General features: G+C 45.8%; 1 protein-coding gene across 3 annotated transcripts in view; it reads left to right on the top strand.

Moving 5' to 3' along the window:
• The window catches only part of ESPN (espin), a 52,653-nt gene continuing 40,497 nt past the window's right edge, over positions 1-12,156 (top strand). For all 3 annotated transcript variants that reach the window (XM_036744344.1, XM_036744343.1, XM_036744342.1), the window contains exons 1-2: positions 1-294; positions 5,283-5,476. In XM_036744344.1, the coding sequence (XP_036600239.1) occupies positions 1-294; positions 5,283-5,476 (488 nt within the window). The remainder of the gene's footprint in view (positions 295-5,282; positions 5,477-12,156) is intronic.

The raw sequence follows: 12,156 nt of genomic DNA, 5'->3' as shown, positions 1-12,156 counted from the left end.
ATGGCCCTGGAACAGGCATTACAGGCGTCGCGTCAGGGGGACCTAGAGACCCTGAAAGCGCTGCAACGGGCCGGCTCGTTGCTGCCCACTCTGCGTGACCCGCTAGATGCTCTACCGGTGCACCACGCAGCCCGGGCGGGCAAACTGCACTGCCTGCGCTTCCTGGTGGAGGAGGCGAACCTGCCCGCCACTGCCCGCGCCAGGAACGGAGCCACTCCGGCCCACGACGCCGCAGCCACTGGGCACCTCGCCTGTCTTCAGTGGCTCCTCACACAGGGCGGCTGTGGAGTGCAGGTGAGTGAGTCTAGGTGTGCATCTTTCACCCCTCTGCTGTCCAATCCAGGGCTGACCTCCTGACACCGCGCCTAGAGCAGCGTGAGGAGCCCAGGGCGATTCCTCTTCAGCTCTCGCTCTTTCTACAGTTAACTGCGATCCCACCCCTATCTCCAACTCCCAGTCTGGATATCTAGCTTCAGGACCAAGGAGAGTAGCAGACGACCCCAGAGTTAAGGCCTTGGCTTGGGAAACTACTTAGACAAATCCTCCTCTCTTGCCATAAGGACTGGGGTAACCGGGACGCAAAGCACTCGAAATTGATTTCCTAAGACTGGAATTTCGTTCCTCTCAGTCTTTTTCCAACTTTCCTCCGCCCACTACTTCTTCTTCCCCATCTCATCCCCTACCTTCATTGCAAGACTTGCATCCTATTTCGTTCATAACTTTGCAGCAAATTCAACAAATGTTTGTGGCAAGAGGTAGTAATGCCCCGCCATCCCCAGGGGATGACTTTAGGACTCAGAGACAGAAAAACGCTTCCATCTCTGATGACAGCGCTTTATCTCCTAACAGCTCCAGCAGAGGGAAAGCTTGGAGGGTGGGAGGACATACTTTTAAGACTTCAGGTGGGAATAGGTGCTGTTTCACTCAACTCTTCTTGAACCTCAGTGCTTCTGAGTTCTTCAAATATCCTAGCCACCAGCTCCAATCCCATCACCCACCCCAAGCCTTGGAAAGGCCAAACTTGATTTATCAGGTGACCTGGAGCTTACACTATGGTGGAGTCTGGGTCTCCTTTTCCCACACTCCTTTTTCCAAGCAGCAATCCAGTGTCCAGGCTTGTCTAGATCTCAGAGTTGGTCCTATGATAGGGTCCCTTACCCAGGAGCCCAGAGGCTGCAGAATAGGGAACCTTAATGGAAGGTCATAGTGTTATCTTCAGCCTTTCTACACCCCCTGAAAATGCACACAACTTTTTGATTACTTCCTTTCCCCCACCAAGTTGCCTTTGCTGTTCATCATAACATGATTTTTCCTTGGACATGAATGCTAGTGAGGAAAGGGAATGAGTACACAGTGAGGTCTTCTCAATTGACCCCTCTCAACTCCAACACAAAAAGCTGAAGGGAGAGGCATCTCCCATCCCTTAGGGTCAAGGAGAAAGGACCAAAGGGAAGAGATGACCACAGCCTCATTCTCAGTGTCATACAAAGCCCTAGGAGATAAACAGCTTGCTGGGTAGCAGCAACAGATTGGCAGGTGGCAGCCTGGATGTACCATTAGCAGCTTAAGAAACAATTTAGTGCTAGAGTGACAGGTGGGGTCACCAGAGCCTTTCTGGCTGAACTCATCTGCCTATTCTCCACCCCCACTCCCACCTCTGGGGTGGAGAAAGCCAAAGGCTTGGGGACTCCAGAAGATCTTCTAAGAAAGGGCTCATCCAACTTCTATGATATTATAAGGCTTCTAAAATGCTTTCCTCACCAAGAAACCTGTGGCAGGCAGGGCAAATAGTATTACCATTCTATAGATGAGAAAGTTTGAAGATTCTAAGTAATTCACCCAGAATAATACACAAAAGTGTCAGAACTAAATTTGAACCTAGGACTCCTGACTTCAAGAACACAATTAACTTACGACAAACAACCCAAACCTCTCTCTCTAATCTACCAAGGACTGGAAGCAGCTGAGGGCCAGAGATAGGAGTCTCCACTACAAGAAATGTGAATGGACTTGTGGGGTCAGACAAGGACAGGGAGTTGGTAGTAAGAACTTTTCCACTCTCTTCTCCTGGACTGTCCTTCTCCCCTAGCACATGGGAACTCTGTGACTCTTGCCACTTCTCTGGGCTCACTGGAGCCCAGAAGTTTGAAATAGCAAATATCCATTGTGCTCCTAAAGCAGTCTCTGAAGTTTAGGCTGCAGAAACAAGGGGCAAGAGGAAAAAGCAGCTCCAGGGCTGCTTCTAGGCTGAGCCTCAGTGACTACTCACATCTCATGCCCTGACTGACCCTACTGTTATTAGTTAAACCACCATCATACAGTTAGCTATCCCCTATTACCTCTTTAAAAAAAAAAAAACCAACTACAACAGAAAAAATCCAATAAGCAGTTCTATTCTGGGCTTTTAAAAAATTTTTGAAGTCATTTTATATAAACTATTTACATAAATACATAAATAAAATATATAAAATAAATTCATGAAAGTGAGAAGCAACTTGATTTAGTAGCTAGAGCTAAGCCTGGGTGTCAGGACATCCAGGGTTCAAGCCCAGCCTCTGACACTCACTAACTCTGAGAGCCTAGGCAAGTCCCTTAACTTCTTGGTGCCCTTGGGCAATTCTCTACATGTATAAGTTGCAGAAAATGTGCACATCTGTAGCAGGGAACTAGGAGTTCCCTGCACTGATGTCGCAGATTCAAACCTGCCCCCTAAAAAACGAGAATCTCTCTTTAAAAAATTCAATGGCAGTTTTAAAAGTGAAATGCATGTATATTTAATTTAATGAAGACATTCTTCATTAACAGCCATCTTTGAACTCCCTATTTTAAAAATCAATCATGGTATATTCATAGGCTAGTATAGTCAAAGAATTCATCACCAAATGGTCAGTCTTATGACACTAGGCACTGTACTGAGTGAAGTGGGTGCTAGAGCAGCAGACCTAGTATGTGCCTTCTCATATGTGAATGAAGCTTTCCTAGCTCTGGAGAACTTGCCAGAGGGTAGTCTGCTGGATAGCCTTTGAGAGTCCAGGGCATCAATTATATTTTTCAACCCTAAATCAGTTTTTCCCAACTTGAATTGATGCTCTCTAATTGCAAATTGGATTGGGGGGCCAAAAAATCCACACACACACATATGTATATATATATATATATATATATATATATATACACATATGCATGTGTATATGTATGTATATAATGAATGTTTAATTCTTTTTTAGACTTTCTTTTTTAAAATGTTTCATTGATTTAAAAAAAAATATATCACTCTTACTTCCTAGTAATCACTCCTGCAAAAGAATCTAGTTAAGTAAACCAAGGTGACAGTTTATCATGTCTGGTATCCCTTTCTATACCTATAATCCATCACCTCTCTGCTGAGAGGAAAACATATTTCACTGTCTAAATTTTACTCTGGAATAAATTTGGTCATTTCATTAATGTGAGTTCTGATTTTTCTGTATTGTTTTCCTTTATATTGTTTCTTCTTCTTCCCACCTTCTGCTTGAGTTTCATCTCTGAGATGGGCTGCCTGCATTGTTCAGTATCTTTCTTTAGTCCCATTGGGAATATATACCAATCTCCCCTTCCCTTTTATAATATTTAGATGGAACATCACTCTAAGGTGATGCCTTCTTCTCTAAATATGTAATCTATCGACAAACTCCCTGGTTACATCTTTTTTTCTTTTTTCTTTTCGGAGATAATCAGGGCAAATTGCCCAGGGTCACACAGCTAGTAAATGTCTAAAATCGAATTTGAACTCAGGTCCTCCTGACTCCAAGGCTGGTGCTCTACCCACTTGGCCACCTAGCTGTCCCTAATGATGCTCTTTTAAAAAATGTCATTGTCAGTGGAACTCTCTGTTCCTAATAGAAACTTCCATTGTAACAAAATAAGTACAGTTAAGCAAAACAAATTAACTCATTGACTATGTCTGACCACGTAAGTCACAACCTCTCTCTGTCTCAGTTTCCTCGTATAAAAATGGGGGTAATACTTACTTACAACAACTTCACAGCATTGTTATGAGGATCAAATGAAATAAAATATGGAAAGAGCTTTACAAACCTTAAAAGTCCATAGAAATTCTAGCTGTGGTGATGAGGAGGAAGATGGGAATGAGGATGGTACCTCATTCCAAACCTAAAGCCTGTCACCTCCCTGCCAAGGGATGGGTTCTTGCTTCATTGTCAATACTCCAAAGTCACAATTGATAACTGCATCGATTAGAATTCTGGTATCAATGCTGGTTTTCTCTATATTATTGTCATAATTGTGCAAAATTATTCCCCTACCTCTGATTACTTTGGTCTGCATCGGTTCCGATGAGATTTCCTAATTTTCTCTTAATTCTTCATCCTTTTTTTATATCACAAGAAGCACAATTTGTTCAGCCATTCCCTAATTGATGGGGGTAGCCACATCCTTCCTAGTTCTTTACTACTACAGAACATGTTGCTATAAATATTGGTCTATATGGTACATCTCCCTCTATTTTTTTGGCTCCTTGGAGTATATGCCAGCTAGAGATACTGCTAGAACAAAAAGTATAAATAAAGGTTACTTTTCTAGCATAACTCCAATCTTTTAGAACAATTCACAGCTCTACCAACAGTATGTTACTATTCCTCTTTTCTCATGCCCCCCCCCCAACTTTTATATTCACATTTACCTGTAGTTATTTTTTAATCTTCAACCAAGGCTCCAGCCTAAATCAGATCTGTTCACTGGCAAGAAGCCCCTCTCCCAAAAGGACAGAAAGACCATCTTTCTCTCCAGTGGGTTAGGATGGTCAGGGAAGGGTGAGTCAGTAATAAGAAGGTCTGGTTTGAATTTTCAGTGGTGGGGATACTCTCAAGATCCGGGCTATACGGTTACGCCTTATTAGTGGGTATACACAGTTTGGGACTTAAGGGTACTGACCTCACATGCCTGTCAAAACAGAAGAGCTCATTGGTGATTCATGGCCACTTCAGCATGATCAGCCAACCCTTTTGGCTCTCGGTGGCTCAGTGGATAGAGCACTGGATCTGGAGTCAGGAAATCCTGACCTCAAATCTGGCCTCAGACACTTACTAGCTATATGACTCTGGACAAACTACTTAACTTCTGCCTGCCTCAGTTTCCTTGTCTGTAAAATGAATGCAATAATGGCAACTGCTTCCAAGAGTTGTTTCGAGGATCAAGTGAGATAATATTTGTACATAGCTTAGCACAGTCCCTGGCACAGAGTAGATACTTAATAAATGTCTGTTTCCTTGTTTCCTCTATAGGACAAAGACAATTCTGGTGCCACAGTCCTACATCTGGCTGCCCGGTTTGGTCATCCTGAGATAGTGGACTGGCTGCTTCGCTATGGAGAGAGCGACCCTGCCTCAGCCACAGACACCGGAGCCCTGCCCATTCACTATGCTGCCGCCAAGGGAGACTTCCCCTCACTTCGACTTCTTGCAAGCCACTATCCAAAGTAAGAGCCCCCCACGGTCAAGGGCATGCATTTTTGCACACTTAGGGGTGGGAAATGCTCAGCCTGTCTCTCTTGCTTAGAGTCACAGCTCTCCCAGGATTTCCAGGCTTAGGATTTAGTTTGAGGGTTGCCTTGGAAGCCTCTTCTTCCCCCTCTACCAATCCTCAAGTACTCCTTATGTTGCTACAATTTAGATGTGAAGTTTGGTAAGAGACTCCCTATGGCTCTGGACAAAGACAGACAAACCCTTCATTATCATAGGGACCATCCTACCAGTTTGTGTTTGCCCCTTCCCCAGACAGGATTCCCTTTCCTTGTTTGAAATGCTCTCCTCCCCTCTGGCCTTCTACTAGCTGGTTTAAACCTGACCCTTTCCTCTTTTCTAACTATCAAAAATCTCAACTAGGGTTGCAAAAGAATCCTCCAAACTCCCCTGCCAGGCTCATTCCCATAGTAGGGACCATATTTGGGATAGCTTATTACTACAAAAATTGATGCGAGTTCTGGGTCTGTGCTAATTTACAATGCTGGTCTAACCCACTGAGCCTAAGTGCTATATATACGTTGAGAAAATGATGTACTCATTTTCCTTCTCTCTTGAATCATCCATCTGTCCAGTAGGGGGACAGGGAGGCCAATGATGGAGCTGGAAAGGACCTTTAAAAGCCATCAGTCCAACTCCTTCATTTTTACAGATGAGGAAACTGAGGCCCCAAGACATTAAGTGAATTACCTGAGATCACATAGTAACAGAAACAGTATTTTAACCAGGTCCTCTAACTCAGAATCTGGCAATCTTTCCCATCTGCCACTTCTTTGGCCATGCCTTGTCCCCTCTCCCCTGCCCTCTTAAATGCTGAACTACCTAGGAAGAGCTCTGCCAAATACTTTTTTCAAAGTCTCTTACCCACCTATAACACTCAAATCACTCCCACTGGCAATAGTTGATTCTGGGACGCTCTTCCCAGCACATTCCATGCCTTGGAATTACCTGATTGCAAACAGCAGAGGAGGGAGCACCAAGGAGCATCATCCCCTCTTAGCTTAAGATCAATGAGGCCTTGTAGCAGTATTTTCTAGTTAGCCATTTCAAAACCCATTTGGAACCGATTTTTCTACTTTTAGGTAGCTATGGGGCTTGACTTCAATTGTATTCCACTTCTGCTTCCTCCACCTGAATAGTCCACCAAAAAAACTTGAGAGTCAACTCAATTATGCCATTTAATCAAATTCATGATGAACTTATAGCTAAAACAATTTGGTAAAATACCTATTTTCAAAGCCCCACATTTCTTAGAGGTAACAAAGCAAGCTTGGTGCCCCCATTCTATTAGACGTGAGATTGGTTCCCCCTCCTCATAATTTTCGGATTTCAGTTTTGAGACAGTTTGCTACTGACTCTTTGACTGTGATACCCAGGTTTTGGCTGTTCTCTGGAGTCCCTCAGTGTGAGACTCAAGAGAAAACAGATCCCTCATCCTGAGTGACACCCCCGACACACACACAGCTCAAGCTGTGCCAGGTGCTGATTGGGTTGGAATGCTGTTACTAGCCAGCTCCCAGATGTTCTGGGCTGATGAGCACCCAACCCACCATGAATCTCACCTGCCACCAGCTTTGATCTTGCTGCATGTGTGAAGTCAGTGATAAGGAAGCTTCTTTGTCCTCCAGGTCTGTGGGGTTGTAGGGCTGTTTGTCAGGAGATGAACAGAGAATCCATCAATCAAGGAAGGGAGAATTGTTACCTCAAAAAGACCGGGCCTGGAAAGATTGAAAGACAAAACCTCTCACAAATAGTTGCGACTTCCAGGGCTAGAGCCACCTCTCAGTTCAATTCAATGAACGATAATACGTGTGAGGCACAGTGGTCAATACTGTAAATACCAAGATTTCCCTTAAGAAGCTTACATTCTACTAGGAGTCTATGACAGAAATCCAAAAATAAATAAATACAAGATAATTTGAGGATGATTAGGGCATTGATGAGGGCAGGAGTTCTTAACCTGAGCCCCGGGAAGTTGAATAGATTTTAGGAAGTCCATGAACTTCAATGGGGAAAAAATTACAACTTTATTTTCACTAACTTTTGGTTTGTAATCCTATGTATTTTATTTATGCATTTAAAAAATCATACTAAGACAGAGTCAATAGGCTTCATTAGACTCCTAAAGGTGTCATGATTCAAAAAAAAGGTTAAGAATCCATGGGATCAGAAAAGTCAAGGCTTAAACTTTAGATACCTGAAAGAAGCAAAGGATGGATTTGGAGTCATTAGATCTGGGTTTGAATCCTAGAGCTCTGCCATTTATATCTTGTGACCTTGGGCAAGTCAATATACTTTTTTTCTTTCATAGATAGATAAAAGTCAATCACATGTTAAAACAATTTTAACATTTTTAAAAGTTATGAATTTTATCTCTCCCTCCCTTCCCTCTCAGCTCCCTAATATGGCAAGCAATCAGATATAGGTTATACAGGTGCAATCATGTAAAACATTTCCATATTAGTCCCTTTGGACAAGAAGACTCAAATAAAAGAAAAGAATGAAAGAAAGTGAAAAATAGCATGTTTCAGGCTGTCTTCAGACAATATGGGTGCTTTCTCTGGAGGCAAACAGTATGCTTCATCATTAGTCCTTTGGGATTGTCTTGTATCTCTGTATTGCTGAGAATAGGTGAGACAATTCACAGTTCTTCATCATACAATGTTGCTGTTACTGTATACAATGTTTCTCCTGGTTCTGCTTGATTCACTTTGCATCAGTTAAGTCTTTCCAGGTTTTTCTGAAGTCATCCTGCTTGTCATTCCTTATAGCATAATATCAGTATACTTTTAATTCAAAGCAATAAGTGTTTCCTCAATCCCTGTTAGGTGCTAGGTATTGGACTTATATAGAGGGAAAAGTCCCAGCCCTCAAGGTACTTACCTGTAACACAGAAGCACATATAAAAATAACAAGAAAATTTTCTTAGCCTAATGTTCCTCATGTGAAAACAAGGGGGTTGACCCCAGTGACCTCTCAGGTCCCTTTCACCTCTAAATCCATAATTCTGAAGAAAACTCAGGAGACTTTCCCAGTATTTCACTCTCCTTTCCTCCAAACTTGGGTTCCCTGTGCTTGTGACTTAAAGGAAGATTTTTCCAACCACGTCAAAATCCTACCCTTGTGAAAAAATGAGGGATGGGGAGAGATGGGCTTGGGGGGTCTACCTCTCCGGCCAAACACTCAGGTAGTGATTGAGTTATGTTGGTGTAGGTGAGCCTGGAGGTGTGTAGGGACAGGGTGAGTTACTGGGCTTGGAGGCCAGTTTCCTGGGAAACCCAGGAAGCCTCAAACTTCTCCTTCTTATCCTTGGTCTTGGCCAGGGGTGGGAAACCTTTGGCCTCAAGGCCACATGTGGCCTTCTAGGTCCTCAGGTGAGGCCTTTCGAGTCCAAGTTTTATGATTTGTTCTATCTAGTTTGGATTCAGTCAAAGGGCTGCACTTGAGGACCTAGAGGGCCACATGTGGCTTGGAGGCCATAGGTTCCCCACCCCTGGCTCTGGGCCTTTGAGAACCTATTGTACCTGGGGCTTGGGGAGCATAGGATAGAGACTATGCCCCCCTGAGGCACTTCCCTCTCAACTACTCAGAGGACTGCCTGAGCTCTGGCTTTCTCTGAGGTCTGGTTCAGCAGGTCTGTGAATTATTCAGAGGCTTGGAACTCTTTCCAGGCATGGTCCCCCTTCCCCCCCCTCCCCAGGCCTCCCAAGGCTGAGTGAGTCAGGAGGTTGGGTGAGGGCCCACTCTCTTACAAATGCTGGAAACCTGATCTCAGGTTTGCAAGAAGTGGGAGGCCCTAGAAGGGACTGAGGGTGCACTAATGTCTGAGGCTTGGGAGGAAAGCAGAACGTGCACTGTAACCCTCACTTATACTGGGAAGGGAAACCCACTGTGCCAAGTCAAAATCCCTGCCATCCTGGAACCTGGGCTGTCTGAGAAAGGGAAGACTGAGCAGGGACTCATATGCATTTTACATGGAAGGAAGGCCTGGGGTGGGGGAGCCTTATTCTGTAGGAAAGTGACCGGTTCTCTCTTTTCTCTATAATGGAACAAATGAATGCATATTACAACAGGAAGGGCTTAAAGGAGATTCAGGAAGGAATTTCCTGATAATCAGGCCTGTTTCATTTCCTTCTCCAACCCCTGCTGCTGTCCCCCACCTCATTCCATCAAGAGTGGCAAAGAAGGTCCAGGAGGCAAGAACTGGCTGGAGAATCCTTATCATCCCTTAGGAGGATATGATCTCCCTTTCTAGGGCCCAGTTTTTCCTCCCCTCCCTCCCTGTTCCCTCCCCTCTTCTCTCCTCCTCTGTCTTCCTTTCTCCTTCCCTTCCCTCCCCTTCTCTCCCCTCTCCTCCTCTCTCCTCTCTTCCCCTTCTCTCTCCCCTCCTCTCCTCTCTTCTCTCCTCCCCTCCTCTTACCTCCTCTCCCCTTTCTCCTCCTCTTCTCTCCTCTACTCTCCTCTTCCTTCCCCTCCTCTGCCCTTCCCTCCCCTCTTCTCCACTTCTCTCCCTTCTTCTCCCCTCCCCTTCCTTCTTCTCCTCTCCCCTCCCTTCCTCTCCCCTCTTCTCTCCTCTCCTCCTCTCTCTTCCCCTCCCTTTCCCTCCCCTACTCTTTCCTGCTCTTCCCTTCTCTCCTCTTCCCTCCCCTTGCCTCCCCTTTTTCTCCCTGCCTCTCCCCTCTCCTCTCTTCCCTCAAGTTTACACTAAGAAAGCCAAAAGACTGAGACCTGGGTTGGGACAGATGGGGACTGGAGAAAGAAGGGAAGAGCCCCCCAGCTAGAAGCACACCTCTTGAGCTGGAGTGGATATCTGGTCCCTGGAGCTGCTAAGGAAGCTCAGCCCCCACCCCCTTCCCACCCCAGGTTTCCATGCCAGATAAACCTGCTGAGCTCACTGTGAACATCCCACTGAGTCATCCTAAGTCCCCCTCTGCCTCTCAGCATCCCGCTAGGCAGATCCTGGCAGAAGTAAAGATGCTGCCAACTCCTTAGAATCACAGAATGTTAGAGCTGAAATGGCCATAGAGGTAATGTAATTCAGTGGTCTCAGGTGACAAAGGGGAAACTGAGGTCCTCCAGGGTCCAAGTCACTTAGTAGTCTCAGAGCAGAGCTAAGCCCCACCCCCAGTCCAAGGCTCTTCCCACTAGCCCACACTGCCTTCCAAGTCCTTAGGAAGGTTGGTCTGGGAGAAAAGAGTCGAGGCTCAGGGCCTCTCCCTTGGCAGGTAAGAGGACACGTATCCAACTCAGCGAGTTAGGCCAGCCTCCAGGGGCAAGAGCAGCCTAGCCCAGTGACAGGGCTCTGGAAAGCAATCAGGGCTGCACCCGAGCTCGGAGAAGGTGGTTTTCATCTAGGCCTACCTGGCTGGCATCATTCCTTTCTCTCGTGCAGTGGAACAAGTCAGGAGACTCTTAAAGTCAAGAGATCAGGGTTCCAGTTCAATGTCTGTCACTAACTGTGATATTAAGCAAGCCATTACACCCTCTCTCTCCCTCAGTTTCCATCTCTGTAAAATGAGATTGAGAAGACAGGGAAGGGGATTGGATTTTCAGGTCCCTTCCACTTCTAACATTCTATGATTTTTGGCTTCTCCAGATGGGAGAATTTTCTAGAAAACTGTGAAGCCAACTTGTTCCAGTCACCAGAGAATCCCTCCCCCAACTTCTTGCCATTTGAAAAGGAACACCAGACCCCCACCTGAACTGTTTCTACTCGGGGACGAGAGGAGAGAGGTGCCTCAAGACAAAGTTGCAGGGGGCTCAGCCCCACCCCCTCCAGAGAGCAGAATGACAGAGGAGTCAGCCCAGACCCAGGACAGAGGGGCACTACCTCTGCCCTAATCTAGTACCCCTAAACCTGATCACACACCATTAGGGCCACTCAGGCCTTAGGCTCATTCATTCTTAATCAGCTCAGGCTGTAGCAGCTCAGCAGGGCCATTTTCCACTAGGCATTGTTTGTTGTGGTCCCCTGGGCAACCATAATACCCCCCCCCTTCTACTCCCACTTTTCCATCCCCTGCTGAGGGAAAGCTAATACAAGTGAAGGGGGCAACCCCTGGCAGCTCCCCTGGGAGCTCAAGTGAGAGAAAACCAGGTGAATGGTGAGGAGCAGCTCCCAGTGAAGCTGCCCCAATGAGCAGGGGCCTCCGAAGCCCATCTCTCCTTCCTTCCAGCATCCCGGGGTGCCTCCATTTCTTACTGAGGGCAGCTCTCTCTTCTCAGGCGGTGGCCTTTGGGTCTCTTCCCGTCATGCATCTCCACCTGCCCAAAGGAAACACCACCATCGCCCCCAGCCACCACATGGGGCCGAACACATAATAACTATAACTCATTTCTCTAGCACCGTGCTTTGTAAAGTGTTTTCTGTCCAAAAGACATGGAAAGAACACTAGATTTCGAGCCACAGGACTCAGGTTCAATGACTCCTCTCTCTGGGACACAGTTTCTTCATCGGTAGAGGGAGAGAGGGACCTCTAAGTTCCTTCCCCTTTTAAATCTATAAACATGTGACTCCCGTGAGGTAGATAGGGCAGCGATTACATCTTCTTTACAGATGAGGAAACTGAGGCTTAGAAACATTGAAGAAGAGGCAGCATAGCACACTGGGAAAAACTTTACTTTGCTAGACGATGCT

The sequence above is a fragment of the Trichosurus vulpecula genome, chromosome 2 (genome assembly GCF_011100635.1).
Source record: "Trichosurus vulpecula isolate mTriVul1 chromosome 2, mTriVul1.pri, whole genome shotgun sequence".
Classification (NCBI taxonomy): Eukaryota; Metazoa; Chordata; class Mammalia; order Diprotodontia; family Phalangeridae; genus Trichosurus; species Trichosurus vulpecula.
Note: the sequence above shows the minus strand (reverse complement) of the source record. Positions and strands in the feature narration are given on the sequence as shown.